Source organism: Tenebrio molitor, chromosome 5, assembly GCF_963966145.1.
Source record: "Tenebrio molitor chromosome 5, icTenMoli1.1, whole genome shotgun sequence".
Classification (NCBI taxonomy): Eukaryota; Metazoa; Arthropoda; class Insecta; order Coleoptera; family Tenebrionidae; genus Tenebrio; species Tenebrio molitor.
The window spans coordinates 1,394,051-1,415,686 of NC_091050.1; the positions used below are offsets into that span (position 1 = coordinate 1,394,051).

The 21,636-nt window shown below is 38.0% G+C and overlaps 4 protein-coding genes across 4 annotated transcripts; 2 read left to right on the forward strand and 2 right to left on the reverse strand.

Moving 5' to 3' along the window:
- Positions 1-10,118: 10,118 nt before the first annotated feature.
- c12.1 (spliceosome-associated protein CWC15) lies at positions 10,119-11,114 on the forward strand. Its single transcript, XM_069048554.1, has 2 exons — positions 10,119-10,319; positions 10,369-11,114. The coding sequence occupies exons 1-2, from the start codon at positions 10,189-10,191 to the stop codon at positions 10,886-10,888; spliced, it is 651 nt and encodes a 216-aa protein (XP_068904655.1). The 5' UTR covers positions 10,119-10,188; the 3' UTR covers positions 10,889-11,114.
- Positions 11,115-11,678: 564 nt separating this feature from the next.
- LOC138130247 (uncharacterized) lies at positions 11,679-13,242 on the forward strand. Its single transcript, XM_069046677.1, has 5 exons — positions 11,679-11,903; positions 11,956-12,632; positions 12,684-12,872; positions 12,938-13,093; positions 13,151-13,242. Exons 1-2 carry the CDS (start codon positions 11,679-11,681, stop codon positions 12,547-12,549), a joined length of 819 nt encoding a protein of 272 aa, XP_068902778.1. The 3' UTR covers positions 12,550-12,632; positions 12,684-12,872; positions 12,938-13,093; positions 13,151-13,242.
- Positions 13,243-14,484: 1,242 nt separating this feature from the next.
- Positions 14,485-18,163, reverse strand: Rab14 (RAS oncogene family member Rab14). The gene is made up of 4 exons (XM_069049330.1): positions 18,024-18,163; positions 17,675-17,788; positions 17,259-17,622; positions 14,485-15,602 (listed from the first exon to the last, which is right to left on the reverse strand). Exons 2-4 carry the CDS (start codon positions 17,778-17,780, stop codon positions 15,425-15,427), a joined length of 648 nt encoding a protein of 215 aa, XP_068905431.1. The 5' UTR covers positions 17,781-17,788; positions 18,024-18,163; the 3' UTR covers positions 14,485-15,424.
- Positions 18,024-21,505, reverse strand: CycY (cyclin Y). The gene is made up of 2 exons (XM_069049329.1): positions 20,214-21,505; positions 18,024-19,489 (listed from the first exon to the last, which is right to left on the reverse strand). The coding sequence occupies exons 1-2, from the start codon at positions 20,839-20,841 to the stop codon at positions 19,101-19,103; spliced, it is 1,017 nt and encodes a 338-aa protein (XP_068905430.1). The 5' UTR covers positions 20,842-21,505; the 3' UTR covers positions 18,024-19,100.
- Positions 21,506-21,636: the final 131 nt, after the last annotated feature.

The window sequence follows — 21,636 nt, forward strand, 5'->3', positions numbered from 1 at the left end:
ACAAAAAGCACTCTTCGCGCATTTAATATAAAACAAATTTGGGATGTGCCGCTAGCTTCGCAACGTCAGACAAACTAGTAGACAAATTTCCACTACCGCCAGCAGCGCTACCTATCAGCGATGCTAGTCTCACTCATGTTATAAAGCTTGCGGCACATTCAACTACGTCACCAATGCCTACTGCGATGAGACAATCATTTATAATGACCCCGTACATTTTTTAATCATGTTTTCAATAATGGGGCAAACTTTTCGAAACTGGAACGGCTGACCCGGAAATGCATTTGAAATTGTCTCTGTTGGTTAACCCCGGTACAATCCGTTCAACATATCCAACAATTCTAAGGTATTCCTTGTGCAACCAGTTCTTCCTCTTCCTGTGTTGAATCCGGTGATAACAAATTTACAGCCGAAAAAAGTTTTTATTTTTCACTTTAGTATAATTGCATGATAACTCCTAGGATACGAAATACGTAAACATGTCCATAACAACCGGGGAATAAAACAGGGCGTAATAAGAATAAGCGGGCGTAATGAATTCATAACGCCCTCATCAATTCATAATTGCAAAGATGCCAATTTTTTTTTTATAGAACACGTATAGTGACCCAGGTCATCGTTGAGCGCATTCAACAGACTATCGCAGCCGACAAACAATTTACAATAGAAAAATTTTGGTGTTTCCAAATTAATGGCCGCCACTGTACATAAATCAGAATTTGCAGTGACACTCTTCTGCTAACGGCAAAATTGCGTAAAACCAGTGTAAAATTCAAACTTGGCGCCACGGATATTCTGTCCCTCTAGCGGTCACCTTATAAGACAGCCCAACAAACATAACTCATAAAAAGTTCCGTCGTTTTTTCTCCAGTCTGCTCCAGTCTCGACCTCGATTCTCGAATACTCGGCGATGGTTAATGCATGCCCAGCAGTCAGCCAAGCAGCCCAACCTAGATTAGTAGATTCCGAGAATCAATCCGTGCCACGCCAGAAATCCAGAATCCATCTTCATCTTTCTTCATCTTGATCTGTGCTTGTGTGGGGTGTTCTAGGTCTGTAACTCTGTACGGGTAATAGTCTAAGATCCCACTGCATGATTTCTACGTTTATCTGTTTTTTAATCAAAATACCATTATTACGGATAATTATGAATAGAGAAATATGTTTCTGCAGGGTTGCCTATCAAAATATGTGTGGAAAAAATTAATTAATTTAATTTTAATTAAAAAATACTTGCGGCCATATTTTGATAGGCAACCCGGCAGAAACGTATTTGTCTACTTATAATTACCTATAAAAATAGTATTTTGATTAAAAAACAGATGAACGTAGAAATCATGCAGTGGGATCTCGTACTATAAGTAAAATGTCTTAATATTTATTAAATGTTACATGTATATAAGAAAACATTTTACCTGTAATTTAGGCAAGAGAACGAAGGGTGTGCTCTCACAGCCTTCGAACAATTGACACAACTAAGAACTGAGGAATGTGGTATTTTTATAGATTCTGATTTTCTGTAAAATTTAATTGCAACACCACTTTTATTAACATTATGTATGCCTATTTTCAGCCGTTTTGGCATAATTTCTATTTTTTGAATATAGTATTTTTTATGTAGCAATTGTTTTATTTGAATTTTTATTGCATTGCTATAAGTAATAGATAACAACAACAACATTTATTCTTGACTGTCTCAATGAAAAGTTATTTTTCTACAACCTTCAAAAAAACGTGACATTTATGCATCGTTATCAAGTCGCAAAGTATGTCATTTTTAATAGTGAAAAAATATTTGTCAAAAAGATTCCGTGGATGCTAAAATAGTTATATTTTAGCACCTAATAAGAGCCCGATTTCAAGTCAGGGTGACAAATAGGTGTTGCAGCGCAAATGTGTAGCTATCTTTGTCCTACCCATTAATTACTAATATGCGTCGTCTTTCTCAAACTTGCAATTTTGTGCCGTTACCATGACAATACAAGTTGCAACTCAACTTGAAATCGGGCAGGAAACTTTTTGACGAATATTTTAGCATCCAAGGAAAATTTTACAAAAATTTTAAAATGCTGTAGAAAAAATAGTGTTTGTATTTCGTGCGAAAGATGATTGTTTTGTTGGCGCATTCGAATGAGTTTGAAGTCTCGACCTACCCCATGCGACACAGCTATACGCTTTCAGTGAAATAGAGCGAAACAGTGAAATGTAACGTATTTTATTCGAAATCGTATTCCTAACCTTATAACGAGGGCGGAAAGTTAACCATTCCTTTTTATCTTTACTTCCCTCTCTTGGTCAGTAAGAGGCCACTTTCCGCCCTATTATAAGGTTTTACCAGTGGCGTACTTACTGAAAGTCGAAAAACAGTAGAAATGAAACTGCATCAAATTAATTGTTTATTTGCTAAAAATGTAATGATTCCGAATAAAATAGTATATGAACCTCTGTGGGAATGTGTTTCATACCTGTCTCGAGCATTAGTTCACTTCGGCTACGCCTTGGTAAACTATCTTAGCTCTCGACAGGAATAAAACACTTCCCACCTCGGTATGTAATCTACTATAGAGCATTAATTTTAAATGTTGGGTTTTGTAATAAAACTTGCCTGCTTTGACACTTGTCCGAAACTCAGTGAATCTAAAACTGTTTTCAATATATTCGAGTCCAAAATTAAAGAATGGTGGGATCGAGATCAACTTTTAGAAGACCAAGTGGAACCATTAATATTTGTTGCCAATACTGGTGAATCATCTAGTGAATTTGATTCATATCTTCTCTTTGATTCATATTCATCTCTTTACATTTTTTGGTCACTGAACACAAAATGTGTTTTAATTTTTTTTTACTTGTGCATATTTTAACGTCTCTTTCTTTTGCTCGTCGATAAGATGGTGAAAGTACGACGTGGTACCAGTTTTATATGAACAGAGGGATTCCTACTTTACAGTACCGATACAATGAAAATTTGCCGCTTTCGTAATTTATGGTGTTTTGAGTTTACAACTTTACCCAACATTTAAAACGAATGCCGTATACATGTAATGGATACTTTACTAATTACTCTTATTCCTTTATTTAGTAATCTTATTTGTCAAATACATTATTTAAAATCAACAATCTCTTTACATTTTTTTGGTCACTGATCACAAAATGTGCTTTAATTTTTTTTTACTTGTGGTTATTTTAACGTCTCTTTCTTTTGCTCGTCGATAAGAGGGTGAAAGTACGACGTGGTACCAGTTTTATAGAACAGAGGGATTACTACTTTACGGTACCGATACAATGAAAATTTGCCGCTTTGGTAATTTATGGGGCTTTGAGTTTACTACTTTACCCAACATTTAAAATAAATGCCCTATATTTTAACCTTTCGGCTTTTTTCAATTAAAATTTTTGGATCGTGCAAACAATAGTATATGCACCTCGGGACCGCATGATTGTTACCGTTGGTGCTTTGTAGGACCCTCGGGCTTCGCCTTTGGGGCTACAAACTGCATCTCGAGTGGAAAAACAAATTAATTCGAAATCAATATGTATCATAAAAGATTGAATTGGCTATGGTTTTTTGTCCAAGAGGAAAAAAGACCCGCTTTACTCCATGCAATCAGGGAGTAAAGTTGCTCATTATACAGGCTGTTTTTCGAAGTTGACGCGTTCCTTTTAACATGTCATAGTATGCGTTGTTCTAAAGAGTTATAGCCAAAATCACCTTAGTAAAATGTGTACGGCAATGAAGATACAATAACTTAATTTTTTTGAAATTTGGTCCTGCTCAAATTTGCCCTGATTTGTTAGAAATTAGAATTGACAAAAAAAAATCAAAAATGAACATGGACGTTAATCAAAAATACTGTCAGAGTTGGCATCTAATTAGCCGGAATGGCTTTATCATTACGAAAATAATGAGCTCACAGATATGTTGCTAATACATTTGCGCAATGTTATCACGCTATCTGAATGCAGCTGCGGCGTCCAGAGAGTACGCAGAGGGAGAAAACAATAAAAATATACAATCAATTATCTCCGTTAATACAAACATTTTACTTAGAAGATTTAGGCTAAAGTTCTTAAGAATAATGTATAGTACCTCGTGTTACAAGGAACGGCTCAACTTCGAAAACACCCTGTATACAGGTCATGCAAAAAATTCTATTTTAGCTGTGTTAGTTTCTTTAGTGATTGTTAGCAATAGTGTTACGTTATGTAATTTATGTCTGACTCCTTGAACCCTTTTTTTAGCATAAAACATAATGCCTCGAAACAACAAAAAAGGAAAAAGAAACAAGGCTAAAGAAGAAGAACGCAAAGAGGAAATGTCATCAGCCACGAAAGATGAGGAACCATCAACGCCGTCTACCAGCCGTGATGAAATAACAGTAATTTGAAAACAACTTTCTATGCATGCTAACATTCTATCATTTCTGACATGCGGAATGTAAGAAGGGAGTAAAATTTAGGTTTAGCACCACTGAATTACACTCTTATACTGCTTCTATTATACGTATACATATTGTACAGTGTGGAAACTTTAACTGGAATAAAATTCCTAACTTGAACATAGGCGATTTTTGAAAAAAAGCCCGAAACAGGTCGATTTTTCTTTTTTATTGCCCACATTTTGGCGCATATGGTTTTTGCGTATCTCCTGCCGGAAGTGCGCAACCACCCCGAACTTTTTGTTTCAAATGGAAGTGTATGCCAAGTGACACCTCGTTTGAAAGCCCACTTCGCAAGGAATATAATGCACTATTTTTTTCCTGAATATTTTCAAAGCCTAATTTCATGGTTCATGCCTAATACGTTGCTTAAGGTCCTCAATATTCTTCGGTTTTAGGCATGAAGTTAGGCCAATCACACCGGAAATGTTACAAAATGTAAGGGACGCATGTTACTATCGATTTGCAATTTGCCAACAAACCGTTTTTGTATTAAAATAGTATTCAACTTATAAAATTGGTTTTTATTTTTTAACAGTAAGCTTTGAAAGTATTCAGGAAACAAATAGTGCGTTGTATTCTTTGCGAAGTGGGCTTTCAAACGAGGTGTCCCTTGGCATACCCTTCCATAAAAAAAAAATGTTAGGGGGGTGCGCACTTCCGGGAGCAGATATTCAAAGACCAAATGCTTCAAAATGTGGGCAAGGATAAACAAAAATCGACCTATTTCGGGATTTTTTACAAAAATCACTTATGTCCAAGTTATGAATTTTATTCCAGTTAAAATTTCGACACTATATTATTGCTGCTTCTGTTACCTTCCTTGCAGTACTTTAGCTCTGTTAGTGAATTAAATTCTCTTTATGTAACAGCTGCTAAACAGTGGAAAGTTTGAATCGGATGTGTGTACATATTACTAATTATTATGTTATTTCTATTAATGATACATTAATTAAAAAAAAATTTTTTTTCAGAACGAACCAAACCCGAAAAAATCAAAAATGGAAAAAGATCTGTCTGCTACACGTGATAAAGTGAGTTTCCTTATATTCTTCTTTCAGTCATAATGTGACTTTTCTGGGTGGTCACTTACCAAATTTTCTGTGATTACAGGGGCCAGAGAAGGGCTTCATACTTTCCTCTGACGGAAAATTTGAAGACATTTTGAATTCAGATGCGTTTGTGGACAAAACGCTGTTTATAAAAGAAGTTTTCGTTAATACTCGTAGGCCAAAAATAATGATAACAGCACCGCGAAAATTCGGGAAAAGTGTCAACTTGACCATGCTCCACCGTTTCTTAGAATTAGAAGTGAATAAGGAGACAGGAGAGCAGATAACTAAAGTTGATCTGGAAGAGGGCGACGCTGTTAGTGATACACCAAATTACAAATTGTTTACTAAAAAGCAAAATGGAGAAAAACTGGATTTAGAGATCATGAAAGATGGTGAGTTTGTGAAAACTCATTTTGGAAAGTATCCGGTCATCAATGTCAATTTCTTGTGTAATGAAATCGTTACAAGCAAAACTAATGCTCTGAATCTTTGTAAGGAAAGTATACATAGGGCATTTCGAGCTCACCCCTACCTAAGTTCAAACTCGCAATTGGATGTTGATGATAGAAATATGTGTAAGCAATGGTGTACACAATATAGAACTAAGAGAAATCGCAGTTACAAGCAGTTCAATCTTACCGAAGTAAATTCGGGCTTGTTAAATTTGTCTGAATATTTGCACAAGTTCCATAAGAGGAAAGTGTTCGTCCTCGTTGATGAATTTGATTCAATTATTTTAGAGGCAGTTGAAAATGTGACTGACACAGATCAGCTAAAGAACATTATTAAGATTGTTATGAATGCTATTGGCACTGTTGTGAAAGGTAATGAAGACAATCTCGCTGGAATTTTTATTACAGGAATATTAGACTTGCATGGCGCCGGCATTTCACCCTTGCTGGGTAGCTTGAAACGAGAAGTATTTGGAACGGATACGTCGCTCTTGAAGTTTTATGGATTCAATTTGGATGAAGTGAAAAAGCTTTTTAAAACATTTTCTGTAGATGAAAAGTTAAGCGATGAGGCAATCATCAAATACAATGGTTACTATACCACAAATGGAGAAACAGGGATCTTTAATCCATATGCAATTATCAGTTTTCTGGAGACCTACACGAGGGGAGATGAAAGTTTAAAAAATTATTGGATAGAATCTGGTTACGTTGTAGGTCTCAATAATATTTTTAAAAAGGATGATACCAGGACGATGATTGAAGATATGCTTCAAGGAAGAACGCATTCGCCTAACATGTCAGATGATCTGGATCTGAATCTGGATAACCTAACGAATATACATATTGCAAATAGAGATTCCCGAGCTAATATTTCCAGGGACCTTGCTTGCATTTTCTTACTGCGCCAAGGTTATTTGTCATACATGGCTAGGAGTGATGCTATTGGAATTCCAGATGATCTACGATCTGTATTTATTAAAAAGATGATGAATCATTTACAACATAATTGTGGCATAAATACTACTGCACATCAGAAATGTCAAGAGAAACTTAATAAAGTGATGAACGTTGTTAATAAAGACAAAGCAGTGTTCACGGAGGCTTTGAAATCCCTTACTGACGAACTGGGGGAGATCATTGAAACAGCATCTTTTGATCCCTGTAATGAGGCAGGGATACAAAGTGTAGTGTTAACTATAGTACAAGCTGCTGGTTACACATGTGCCGGTGAAGTCTATAATACCAAAGGGAACAGAGTGGACATAATAGGACACAAAGATCGACAAGGAATCATGATTGAATTGAAGTACAATAACAATGATGGTTCACGTGGTGCCGTGACACAAATTTTTACCCAAGGATACTACACGATCTTCAGAAACAAAAAGCATTATGATGATAAAAATAATATTAAACTTCGACTTTTAATAGGGATGCATTTCACTGAGAAGAACCAAGGTTCAAAGGTAAAGGCTACTGTACATTGCCTGAGAGATTTAGAAATCAACGAGGTTCTAAAAGAACTGAACATTGAAGAGGCGGATGGAACAGAGTGTCGCATTAAAAAGGCCTGTGCTAAGAAAGACGGCATAAACTCATTTGTTAAAAAAGCTATTCGTGTCACTTAACATTGTCACATTTTGTTAACTTCATCTCCAAAATATTTCAATTTACATTAATTTGGATTTTCTTAAGAAAGATATACATTATCTCTAATGAAAATAGTGTTTTGTTCTTTTGTATGATAGATTTGGTTGTCTAATAAAAAGGTTTTCAACAAATAAGCCAAGCTTTAAAACAAATAAAAATTCCTTTTCCCGAATCCCAACTATTCTAAAAATGGAATGCTTTTGAAAAAATACTGGAGATTGGTTCGTACTTTTTTTACATATTTCTGAATGAAATGCTTGTAAAGCCAAGCTTAGATCAATTTTCCATATTCTGGATTCAGCTAATAATGATACATATTCTTATACCGGGACATTTTTTTAACATTGGACATAGCCCATATAGTTTATTTTTTAATCAAAGAACCACAACACCGCAATTTAAGCTGGATTTATACTCGTTTTTCGTAAGGTCCGTATCCGTGTCCGTTAGTGATTACGTTTCCGTAAGAAAGTTGAAAAGTGTCAATGTAAATGCACCTTTACCGTCATTATGATTGATATTTTCAAAAAAACTGTCAAATTAACTTAAGCTTGGTTATGAGTAGCTAAGGTATGGTTTAGAAATTTTGACAACTGAATGACACATCTGCCCAGTTTTCCGTGTCCCCAATAGTACGTATTCACATTTATAAAAGCGTTCTGCGTTATACGTTTTCGTTCGCGTAACGTACAAGTTGGTTTAAGTCCGACGGTACGCGCAACCAATCATATATCTCTATAGTGCGAACGGTAACGGAGAATGACGGATTAGACCGAGCGATCATTTAAAAAATAAATCGAGTTTGCTTTGGAGCCTATGCTATAGCATGGGTTGCCATAGGTAACACGCCGACTCGATTTATTTTTTAATTGATCGCACCGTACAAGTTTTGCGTGCTCTATTTAAAGGCCTTACTTTATATTTTCGCCTTTGTCGTCGTTGGCTCCTGCGACTTGACTTTGTAAAAGGATTAATATAGCACACAAGGTCATACCTGCTACACCAATTAATAATTTGTGATGCGTTGTGCGATTTTTTTTCTCTCCTAAAAATAATATAACCTCCTTTACGAACAACTGTCAAATTTCGTAAGGTAGAAAAAAAGTTTCACGTTGAGTCGTTAAGGGAATATAAATGCTGCAGTTAGTTCATATTATACGTTTATGAGTGAACGTTAACGCGTACGGAAACAGATACGGAGCTTACGAAAAACGAGTATAAATCCAGCTTTACACCCAAAATAGAGCTGACAACATTGTACACTTTTGACATATGGTGAAAAATCTCATCATATAAAAATTGAGGTTATTAGTGATATTAGTAGCGCAGCATGTTAATAAAGTTAATAACAACTAATTTGAGAGTTTAATAAATGTCTTACTTTGCGAGGCATTTCAAATTTTAGCTGCGAGTTTGCGTACTTTCAAGGACATTAAAAATGACAGACGTTGGCTGGTATAGCCAATAGATATCATTAAATTTCCTAAATTTAGTAAAATTTTATATTTACAAACCTAAATCAACAGGTCGTGGTTCTTTGATTAAAAAATAGACTATACTTATTCCCTATACGCCGTGCCAAACCCAAATAACCACCACCTGTTGAATTATGTTGGTGAAAACAAAATTACACTAATAAAATAAGTGTATATACTCAATTTCATATAAATGTGCATCTAAGCAAGCCATGAAAATCTGATTTTCTGTTGGTAGTAAAGCTAAAGCTAGTGATTTTGACTTTCAAAGTTGCTTGCTCTGCGCGAACCCGATTTGACTAATTTTTCAGTTTTTGTCCATTTTAACATTGCTGATTTCAAAAGCAATGTTACGTCTTTTTACTGATTAAATTGAAGTAATTCTTATTTGTTTTTGTCTTTGTATTTTTACCAAGTAAAGATTTATTGGACATGACCTTCATAAATGCGACTTTTGTAATGTAACTAAATTAAAGGTGCTTTTACAAATGCACAGCTCACTTGATGAACATTTATATGAAATCAATTATAATGGCAAATTTGACATACAGTTTCAGTTGCCTGTACAGTGTACACAAAATCTAGTTATAAAAACGTCAACAAGAAAAGTTTGGTTATGTTAATGGAGTTAAATTCTTTTCTTTCCAAACAATAATTAACAATACCGTGCTTCTCTCTGGCCGTTAACAATATTCTTTTATGTTTCATATCTTTTTCTTGTTCAGTCATTTCGTGTAAGTAATACGTACTTTGAATGAAAGAAAGCGAATTTATTAAACTTAACTTCAAATTTTAAGTTTAAAATGTTTGCGTTAAAGTAAAAATTACTAGTCTCAGAACGGCAGTGCGGCAACTTGCAAGCACTTTGACAGTGCGGGAGTTTAGTAAATGGATAATATTTCTGGATTAGCAGTTGGGAACATTCGCATTCAAAATGTTTAGTGACTTTTGTGATGACACCAAGAAAAAGTTGGTGACAATGCATTTTTGCCACTGATGCTGCCCTCTATGATTTTCTCCTGTAAGCATAGATTAAGAAGGGTAAGTAAATTTGGTTCCAGCCCCTGATCTGATTGTTGTGGTTGGTTGTGGTGTTAATTTCTGATTCTATCTAAAAATGACGACAGCCGCAAGGCCCACGTTCGAGCCAGCCCGCGGGGGCCAAGGCCGCAACGAGAAGGACCTGAGCGCCATATCCCGTCAATACTCCAGTCGCGATCTGCCAGGACACACCAAACTAAAATACAGGTAAACATAACCTCAACCTCTCGCTTTCTCCTAAAAGAAACGGTTGCAGAGAGCACGGACAAGGCACGGTCGAGGAGGTCCGCTCGCGCGACTTCCGCAAAGAGCTCGAGGAACGCGAACGCGACTCAAAAGGGTCGCGAGGACCGCGTACTTCCGACCACAAGCGACTGAAATTGGATCAAGTGCCAGCGGCCAGTCTGGACGCGGACGACCCACTAGACGAGGAGGATTCGGATTCGAGCGACAGCGAAGACGACATGGAGTCGCTGCTCGCGGAACTGAACAAAATCAAGAAGGAGAGGGCTATGGACCAAGCTAAGAAAGAGATCGAGAAGAGACAAGAGGAAGAGAGGATCCGGATGGAGAACATCTTGAGTGGGAACCCCCTGCTCACGCATTACTCAGCAGGGGCTGCCAAGACTGATCACAAGGTAAAGAGGAGGTGGGATGATGATGTTGTTTTCAAAAACTGTGCAAGATCAGAGCCTGAGAAGAAGACATCTGTATTCATCAATGACTCACTTAGATCAGACTTTCATAAAAAGTTCATGGAAAAGTATGTCAAGTAATTTGTTGCAAGTGGAAGTTTGTTTAGTTCTAAGAATTTTTGTACAATTATTTTATTGATTAGGGGTTGACATGATTTAGAAATAAAAATCTGTTTCATCTTCCATGTCTTAAATAAGTGAGTGCAGATGGACACAGTGAGGGTGCTGCCAGTAACATTCTTGTACTGGTTCAAATTGTGTAGGATAATTTAATATTGTATTTAAATAAAGATTTATCACAGAGTAACATGTTTTTATTAATTAAACAATTTTTGAGTCGCAGTTTTGCACAGAAAAATTGTTCAAACGAGTTTATTCGCAGACGCACGAGTGCAAAAGGTAAACATCCGTTCATCGGGTCTTTTCTCTCACTGGTGTAATGTTGGTTGCCAACCCTTCTTAAATAATTTATTTATAACAGTAATAAATGCAACCCACAATACATTTCCAAAGTTAACGGATTCATGTCTGGTGCTATTATTTTGGTAGAAAACTGTCTTGATTTATTCTGTTTTTGAATCATTGATTAAGTTCTCATTTCTCTCTTGTGTTTAGATTTCGTAATTTGCAGAGTAAAGCTTTCGTTCGATCGATCTTAAATTAAGACATTATAAGTGGTGGTTAATAATAAATAGATAGCTTAAAGAAACAATCAAAAGAGTAAATATTGAGAGAGTAGGACCTATCGATTTAACCATTTAACATTAGTAGAATAATAATTGGGGTGTAATAGTTGATATTGGCCTTGGAGAGAAACGTTACCTCAGTCCTGCTTTGAACACGTACCCCAAGCTGAGCGAGTGATGTGGAAATGGGAGACCCCCAAACCCCCACAACCACCCCGACCTCGGTCATCCCTCAAGACTCGCTCAAAATCCTCTACCTGATGACCTTCGGCGTGATGCGTCTCAGGTTCGTCAAGTTCATCTTGATCACGATCTTCATCTGCCACAGCTCGATCAGCGTTGTCCAAATCGTGGACATGCTGGTGACGTTTGACGGGAACCAGTTGCTGCAATACGGGCCCCTCTTCTTGGTCAGCTGCTCGGTACGTTCCTTTTGTACTCTTCCAGTTGTTTTCACGCCAGTTTCAGTCTTTGGCGACGGTTTCGTCCGTGCTCTCCGCCGAGAAACTGCTGTCAAAGCTCTTCGTCAAACTGGCGATCTCCAGATTCCGGTCGCGGAGTCGGTTTCCGCCGGAGATCACCGACAAGATTTTGGCGGAGTCGAGGAGGGTCACCGTTTGGTCCATCGTCGTCTTGGGGGTCCTGCTCACGTTTTCCACCATCAACGTACCGCTCTTCGGCGACAAGAACATCTACGGGGTGATGCTCTTCCGCAGGAGCTTTGGCAATGTCGCGAACTTCTTCTGCTTCGTTTACTACATGACGATTCCGGTTTTGGCCTACGTGGTCTTTATCAACGCAGGCGTCATCATCTACACTCTGATGCACCTCAGGTTCTACATCTTCAGCATCAACAACCATCTCGAGCGCATGTCCCTTAACTACGACATAATCGTGGATGATTACGCCAAACTGAAGGATGAAAAGTACCAAAAGAAGGTTTTCGAAGACTTGAAGATTTGTATAATGCGTCACCAGGCGATAAAAATGTTTAGATTTTTTCAGGTGGAGGGCTGTTTAATTCATTCGAGTTTTTCAGGATTCAAAAGAAATTGAACGAGAAGCTTCTTCCATATTTGATTTTGTTTCTCTATTTGGGCGTAGCAGCCATAATTATCATGCTCTTCAACATCTTGGTTGTGAGTGAAAGTTAACTCGTCGCAACTGGGGATTTTCAGTGTCATTTTTAGGATTCAAGCAAATTTGGTTATTTTGTCGCGATCGGGAGTATGTTGGTATCTGTCGCGCCACCGGCTTTAGTAGTACAGGCTGGCCAAGCTCTCAAGAATGAAGTAATTATCTACCATATTCCGCATTGATGCAGACCCTTGAGCTCACAATTATTTTCTATACTAACATTTAGATAACAGGATAAAATAGTACGGACACTGGAGCTCAAGCGTCCTAAAACAATCGTTTTTATTTTCTAAAATATTTTTTGTAGTATGACAAGATGTTCAAAAATACACTGAATTTTCCATGGTTAGTTTGGGGCCCGAAGAATAGAAAACTGTTGTTAATCTTTATGCTAAATCTTCAAAAATCTTTTTTTCTAGGTCAACCAGGCCTAGTTCTCTGTGAATTTTCATTCATTCCGACGGTAGAAATATAGTGAATGTATAACTAATTATAACGTAATCATTTTTTTTTATTTCAGATAATGAGTTTTGTCTGGACCGTTTCCACGTTCATTGTGCAAGTTGCATCAAATAAATAAACAATTACATATTTTACTTGTTGAATAAATACACATTTTTAGAATGTTTTGACTTGAGTAGGTACTACGTTGACTTTTATTTTTCGTATTTGTACTATTTTTACAACTTTAACGCCACCGCGATGACGATTTCAAGACACCTCTTTGTGGTTCTTCGTTTTGTTGACTTGCTCAGTGCTCACCATTTGAATACTTTTCTGTGTTTCATTTTTACTTCTAAAACGTAATTTGCGTTTTTCTGCGGTGACTGTATCAGATCGTTCTTGAATCAAATCTTTCAATTCTTTTAAAAGACGCTGGATAGAACCCGGAGTCGACCTGGAGTCACCTAAAGCCAACCCGGACTCAACCGGAGCCGACCCGGAGCGAACCCGGTGCTACGACAACGGGCCCGGACTTTCCAAAAGGACAACGGGGGCTGATCTTCCAAAAATCGACAACGGGCTCAGACCTCGTTTCACTCGCGTTCTAAACTGGGCCACTCATGCCAAGAAAGGACCAATTTACACACGAACTCGTTAAATAATAGTATATTAAAAGACAAGTTTCATAAGACCAGTCTTGAAGCACGAATTCAAGATTAAAAAACGAGTGGCATAGCCACGAGTTATTTTAAAGAATGAGTGCTTCAAGGTCTTATGAAACGAGTTTTTTATACTATTTTTTGTAATTTGCCCCTTTTAAGTCGTTTTTAAACAAAAATGTTTACTTTCCTCGATTTAAGTAAGAATTTTTGTGGCGGTTGGTAATGTCTTAATTTTAAAAGTGAAAACCTTTTGTTTTATCCAACTTCTGCCACAAAACACGAATATGGAAGATAATCTTTCATGTACGCCCGCTGAAATACATGAAATTGCCAAAAATACGGTCGCGAATTTGTTGCCTGATAAATAATTATTTGCACATTTTGTAATTTAAACTGACACGCATGACGGATCAAGCTATGCCAACCTAAAAATTTTCGTAAAATGTTCCGTGAAATAATGGCTATAAGGACATCCCAGATGATGACGTCGCGTTCGTTAATGTCTATTAGAGAATCAAAATGGAAGCAAATTACAAAAACGATTATTATTTGACGATCGTAGATAAAAGTACTGCAATAAATTGGTTCGTGTAATTAATATTCAAAATACATGTTATGTGGCTGTGTATTCTAATTCTTGTTGTTTTAAATCTTTCGTGAAAATGTATCAAAAAGCAAAACTTTGTGGGGACAAGTTCGTTTTTGGTGCATCGAAACGGTAAAAGCGGTGTGAAGAATTGTCAACAAATAAAATCCAACTTGTAGAATGTATTTAAAAAATGAGATAACAAAATCTGTTATTTTGGGACGCAAAATATCTAACAAATCACATAAAACATAAGAGAAAAATGTATTATTAATACATAACATTAAAATAATACAAAAATGCATCAACTTATAATCTATATTATTTTTTATATATGATTCAATAATAAATACATCACATACAAAGATACATCATCACTAAAAAATAACGTTGCAACAATTTGGAATCTTCATTTATCGTTTAAATATTACGAAGAAGCGAATATTTCCAATTGTAATTATTGAAAGAAATCTTCAAGTAAGCCACAATAACTCGATCTTTTCTCCCCAAGTAGAGTATAAAAAATTAAAATTATTTGCTACATTATAAAAAGAAAATAAAAGACCTACGCTGTCTGTATACACACTACGGAGCGGAATCAAACAGTTTTCTTTATTAAAGACAACTCCATTCTTTCATAATGTTGACAACACTGCTTAGAAATACATATCTTTTTGTTTTGTTTTAAATCTACATTGTAACAACACTTTTTTTTGTCGTATATTTTTATTAGTCGTGCCTGCTAAGTGACCTAATTCCCGCAATTATGTTTTCGCCTCTTACTCTTATTGTTGTAGTTCAATAGAAAATATTGTGTCGGTGTCTTGAACGAAAAAAAAAAGAAAAAATACTAAAGCTACATTCACATGATATAAACGTCCATTTTCTTATCTTCTTAGTATGTGCTTTTTCTCTTTATTAACCTAAATAATCTCGATAATTATTGTTTCCATGAATAATAACTGTAATAAATTACTTTGGAGTTGGACTAAGGTGTGTGTGTTGTGTGAGACCTTCACAAAATTATTAAAAATAAAATTATACCTAACAAGTTGACAGATTTAAAATGTTTTGAATGTGTGACCCGATTGGGGCAAAATAACTAGCAGGCGCAATTATCTTTATTCGCTTGTTGGTCGTTGGTGAGATTGTTACGACCGGGTTGTGAAGGCTTGTGTTGGACGCCCGATTCGGCTGCGTTCAGGTCCAAGCGGCCATCTTGGATGCTTTGGTAGATTTTCTTGGCCGTCTCCAGGAATGCTTCTTCCACGTTGTCCCCTCTGAAACAAAAACATTGGCTCGTCACCGTCATACAATAAAATCGTACGACGCCCTGACACTTTTCCCTCACCGCAAACACCGTGATATGATAAAAACCAAAAAATTAACTATTTCGAGACGCCTTTCGTAATATCTCTGCAAAACCGGCGATCCCGATGGCATAAAATGTTATAAAAAGCAGAAAATTTTCTACAAAGTGTCCATAAATAAATCAAGAGAATATATTTGATTTTTGCCACTGTGTAACATTTTGAAAAACAGAGGTTATGCAAGTCCGTTAATGACGGGTTTTTAAAAATGAAAAGTATGTAATTAAAATATGGAAAACCACGACCTGCTGTATTATAATCATTTCATAAAAAATGCATAATGAAAATGTTTCCGAAAAAGAGCCAATTTCCGCCGATGAGAGGGCGGGAAAACGGACGCTTCACTAAAAATAATAATCAAAATTCTCTGTGAGAAAAACTTAAGATGAATAAAATCCCCAAAAAGCGCCCGTTTACTAGCGCTCTGCGGGGATCACTCAAACTACACTTTTGAGAAACACTGAAGAAAATCACAAGCAAAACAACTGAGATGTCGAACTCACAACTGACGCTAAGATTTAATAATTTGACATTTAACAGTAGACATTGATTTGACGGCTTTAACAGTTCAACACAATAATTTATTATAGAGCCTCACAATTGAAACGTGATGAAAAAGTGAAAAGCGCGACATGTCAAATTTACATACTAGCAACTGCCATGTCAAAAACATTTAACGCATCTTTCTCATAAGTGGGAAGATTGCACCCACGACCGCAGCAAAACTTGTAAATGAGCGAATACAAAATAAAAGTGATGATGAAGAGCTGCCAAATATTTTACCAGAAATTCATTCTATATTTTATTTGTTTCTGGTCTGGAAAATCTTAGCAGGTGCCACGAATATTGATTGTAATTCGCTTTAAAACAGAATAGTAATTGTATAACTAGTTATGAAAGTCATACTTTTTTCATGCATTTGCAGTTTGATTAACGAGGGTGGAGCCCCAGTTAATCAAGCAAATGAGTGAAAAAAAAAGACTTTCATAACGTGTTGTATACGATATTTTTTTGCAATGTTACGCAAAACAAAACAAAAAACAGAAATGCATAGTAGATACTCTTTGACAATAATCTCCGAAGAGGTGGAATAAAGTGATAAAAAAAGTACTACACACTTTCATTATGATTTTTCGTTAAAAAAGTGCTACTTTCATTACGACTTTTCGTTAAAAAAACTCAACGTTCATAATCAAAACCTGTTGAATCACGTTCGTCAAACCATTGTATTTTTAGCGGAATGACATTCCAAGTTGAGTTGAGTGTACATCAGCGAGTTCCTAACGAACAATAAACGTATGAAATGCTGTCCTTCAACGTTATTAATTCTTTGTACGATTTTCGGCAGTGACAACAGATTGTAACGTATGTAATTTTTTTCCATTGTTTGTATACAGAACACTTTTTAACGAATTCTGCGCGAGTCATAATTTTCAATCGACGTCCCCAACGGTTATTAAAAAAATTTCGTTCGCGTTTTGTTGGACAATTCCCAATCAAATTTTAATAGCGTAACTAATTAGACGTGGGCGTCGTCGTCAACTGTTTCGAAACAAAGTTTCTTACGTCTTGGCGCTGGCCTCGACGAACATAAGACCGTTCTCCTCGGCGAACTTGCTGGCTTCCTCATAGGTGACATCCCTCTGTCCCTCCAGATCACACTTGTTCCCGATGAGGAAAATGACGGTGCTGGGATTGGTCAGGTTCCTCGTGTCGGTCAGCCAGCTACTTAAATGGTTATAAGTAGAACGACGGGTGATATCGTAGACCATGAGGGCCCCGGCGGCCCCCCGGTAGTACGACCTGGTGACGGCCCGGAACCGCTCCTGGCCCGCCGTGTCCCAGATCTGCAACTTGATCTTCTGGCCGGAGACTTCGATGATGCGAGTGCCGAATTCCACTCCGATCGTGTGGGGGCAATCGGCCATGACTGCAACGGGTAGAGTCAACGGAGGTGGCTCTTTCGCACATCCTAAACTTACACTTTTTTTCGGTGAACTGGTGCAAGAGGCACGACTTGCCCACTCCCATGTCCCCGATTATTATGTACTTGAAGATGTACGAGTAGTTGTAAGGTCCAGCTGACATTTTTTTTACTGTAAACAACAATTGTCAAACAAAGAAAACAGTGAGAAAAGGTGGGAGGTAAACAAATTCGGTTAGGGCAAACTCGGTATTGTACGTCGACGGTAAACAAACTAGACTACATCGCTACTAGCCCAATTAATGACTAATCTAGATTGTCTCCGCAAAACTGATAATGAGGCGAAACGCAGATTGCGCGATTACGAGGGGGTGTCACCCGAATTTTACCTTCGATCCTGGACTCACCTGATTTATGTGAGATTACAACGAAACTATAACAAATTATTTCAAGAAATTATAAAACTATTTGAAATTACTTGACCCGTCACGATGTCAAAATTACGAAAACGCGACGGCCATGTTTGGAGGCGGACTCGGTAGCTCAAAGCACCCACACTTTTCTTCAAAAAAAAAATTTAATTCCTCCCGTACTCTCCCGTTCCGGACATCTAGACCCTCCACAAATAAAAACATCACACCACGCCAATTACTCCCGCACCAGTAGAGTCATTCTCGAAGGTTCCTCGAATTCGGACCCGGAAACGAGACCAACTTTGACATCTGTCAAATCGAAATTTAAAATTGCAAATTTACGGTAAATACCCTCGTTCGGACAAATCTGCTTCGCAAACTTTCACTCGCGCACTCCTTATTTAATTTGGATTAATTGTGCAACGTCCGGTTAGGGTTTTTGTTGTGTTTGAAAAACTTCCAGTGGCGTGCGGGTATCGGGTACCAAAAACGTACAACTCAGTTTTTTACAGATATATTTTCACTTTTTCTAGACAAAGCCTGGTATAGTATAAAAATTGAAAATAGGCATCGTATTACAGGATTGTCCTCCAACATAATTATCAAAAATCACTTATTTTTATATAGTGGACGTGTATTAAAAGCAGGGTTGTGCAATTTTTAATAATCCCTCCTCATCTCCAGAAAACACTCTCCCTGACATACGTTGATTTTTGGAATGGAAAGTTTCAATCACTAAAAGTTTTATGTACATGTTGGCATTCGATTAGGCAGTGTGTCGCGATCGAAGCGCCACCTGGGGCGACACACTACAACGGAAACAAATTACTAAAACGTTCAACATAGTATAATAAGTAGATACAGTCAATTAGGCTTTTCCATTAGGTTACGTAATACAAATGTGAGTGAGTTGCCAGTAATAAATAAGTCAAACGCAAAGCATCATAATATAATAAATACGAATTTGAGAAAAAAAAAATTGTACGAAAAATCTAAGAAAAAATAATAAAAACTTCCACTAGAAATACTTTGGTAGATCTCATAAAAAATAAAAAATGATATATTTTTTGATCACGACAAAATGGCGACGCTCCTCCTCGCCGCCGTTCCCCCGTTTGTGATGTTGTCCAGACTGGACCACTTCTTCAGACCGTTTTTGATCGCCTCTGCGGCGAACTTGTCCTCCATCACCCTGGACATAGCCTCCAGTTTTTGGGCCCTGTCCTTGCTCAGGGGCTCGCTGGGGAAGGTCAGATCGTTCGCTTCGGCCAACGTACGCAAATCGAAGTAGTACTTTGCGTACACGCTAGAGGGGACGTTGATGTTGAACTGCAACAGTTCGAGGAATTGCCGCTCTAACTCGTTCATGTCTTCTACTGTTATGTCTTTCAGGATTTGGCAGTAATCTACGTTCCAGACGGCCTGGTCGTCCCACACTTTGGAAGCTAAGAGGATTGCACCTGAAAGCAAGACACGGTCGGTATGAAACGATTTCGTTTATGAGCGGCACGTCTGAAAAGGTGCGGACCCAAAGGGGAAGCTTGTGAAAGACAGGTGTTGTTTTATTTCTGAAGGAAAGTTTCGATCCAAACGGACCCGCGTCTAGGTCAAGAAACTTGATACCCGCCCTTGTTTATTTGTTTTTATTTGATAGTTGGCAGTTTTGACAGATCGTCGAGAGCAAAACAGATAAAAATGATAACAGAATTATAAAAAAGCAATTGTTCTGTAATAGTTATTTTCATATGAGTAGCGCTGTCAGATCACTTTTCAGGTATGAGGCCGAAATTTGAAGCACGAGGCGTCAGCCAAGTGCTGCAAGAGGGCGAAAATTGGGAAAATAGAAGTGTGGACTGTTTTCGTCCAAACAATTTCCCCACTTCTGTTTTCCCGTTTTTGAATTGATTTTTTTTTGGAGGTCGCACTTTATGAGGTCCCATAAATATTACAAATAATTCCAAAGTAGGCTGTGACATTGGAGAGCATACATGCGACCCAAATGCGGCTTCAACAAATAAAACGTGTCCACACTATAAAGTGGGTCTAGATAAACAATTTCGTGACGATCGTCAATGACGCCATGAAAACAAATGAAGCATTCTTGCTAATGTCAACTGAAACGTCAAAATAAACAGCCGTCTTTCTGTTCGAAAATTTGGGGCCCCCCCTCGTATTTGTACCTACCTAAGACTATTCTTTTCCAGTTGGAAGGTTGTATGTCTAATTCCGCATATGTCAACAGCCGTTCTAAATACACTAAAGTAATAATGGCACACTCAGCAGTCAGTTGAGCAGCATTGAACAAAGTCCTCACAAACTTGTATATCTGTCGGTGCTCCGGATTGTGCTTGTCGTAGTCGTCGGTGACTCCGTCCCTCGTGAGCGGGTGGAGCTTCTCATCGAAGATGTCGATCTCCCTTTGCAGGTCCCTGTTCTTGATGTGGTAGTAGATCGCGAGGGCGACGCACTTGACCGTGTTCTTCAAGTTGGGCTGGGAAACGGTGCTGTCGTCCAGATAGATGGTGGAACACGAACTGCTCTTCTTGAGGGGGCGCAGGTCGGCGATCTGGTGTTGGCTCTTCCTCCGGATCATCCCGTTCTCGATGGCGGTCTTGGAACGCTCGATGAAGATGGTCTTGGCCGTGGGGTCTTGCGAGGGGTCGGCGTCGCCGTCGTCGGCTTCCCGCTCGCTGATGTGCTGCAGGTTGCTGACGCTGACCTCGCCTTCGTTCAACGTGTCCTCGATGGGGATGATCACGCGGTGGCTGGTCTGGGGGCTGGAGTACGAGCAGCAGCTGTTCTTGTTACCCATGGTGGCGGTTTCGGGGCCCCCTTAGCTGCGCTCTTCCATCGGGTTCTCGGCGATTCGCGGCGTTATCTGGATGGCGAATGTTTCATCTTATCACTTGTTGTGTCCATAGAGATAAGAATTTTTGGATAAATAGATTTAATTATCTAGGAAAACACTGCAACACCCACTAATATTCAGTGAACGCCTTGATGTCGACCGGCACTTGGTTATTTTTGTAGCGCGATCCCCGCGACCGACACCGACCACCGTTACGGTCTCACCAATTTTATTTATCGATGGGGCGATCGTTATCACATCGTTTCGACTCGTTTATTGCTCTAATTGGAGAAACAACAGTTTTGCAATTGCAGGCATTTTTGTCGTGACAAACCGAACTGTCAAATTTTGAAGGATGTTTTCAGCTCCGCCTGTACAATGTTGCAACGGTTGCAGACTTGGTTGCAGACGACATGCAAATGTCAAAAATTAATTCTAAAAATCATCGACGGAACAAATTAATAAACGACATTCTTCATTTCGACTTCCAAAAAACACCCGAGATTGATGGATCAAACAGAAAAATATTCAAGAGTCGTTTAAAGATGTTACACTTAACAGGGCCGTATCTAGGAACTTGAACGTCCTCGCCGCAAGCTATTTATTTCTACCGGAATACCGGAAAAGTGTTGGGCGCCACTGGCGAAGTGTAGATTCCTGACAGTTGTGGATTATAACGACTTGTGATTAGGGATTATCATCAGTATAATGAATTTTTTTGTACTTGAAAAAATAGCAGCGTTTGATTTTCCTACGATT

Coding starts and splice junctions, on each gene's coding strand:
- LOC138130247 (XM_069046677.1), top strand. CDS start 11,679: ATGGGAGACCCCCAAACCCCCACAACCACCCCGACCTCGGTCATCCCT. Junction 11,904..11,955: donor AATACGGGCCCCTCTTCTTG/GTCAGCTGCTCG, acceptor TTTTCACGCCAG/TTTCAGTCTTTGGCGACGGT.
- c12.1 (XM_069048554.1), top strand. CDS start 10,189: ATGACGACAGCCGCAAGGCCCACGTTCGAGCCAGCCCGCGGGGGCCAA. Junction 10,320..10,368: donor CACACCAAACTAAAATACAG/GTAAACATAACC, acceptor AAACGGTTGCAG/AGAGCACGGACAAGGCACGG.
- Rab14 (XM_069049330.1), bottom strand. CDS start 17,780: ATGTCAGCTGGACCTTACAACTACTCGTACATCTTCAAGTACATAATA. Junction 17,623..17,674: donor CCAGTTCACCGAAAAAAAGT/GTAAGTTTAGGA, acceptor TACCCGTTGCAG/TCATGGCCGATTGCCCCCAC. Junction 15,603..17,258: donor GTCGAGGCCAGCGCCAAGAC/GTAAGAAACTTT, acceptor TTTTTGTTTCAG/AGGGGACAACGTGGAAGAAG.
- CycY (XM_069049329.1), bottom strand. CDS start 20,841: ATGGGTAACAAGAACAGCTGCTGCTCGTACTCCAGCCCCCAGACCAGC. Junction 19,490..20,213: donor CTGGAAAAGAATAGTCTTAG/GTAGGTACAAAT, acceptor TCTTGCTTTCAG/GTGCAATCCTCTTAGCTTCC.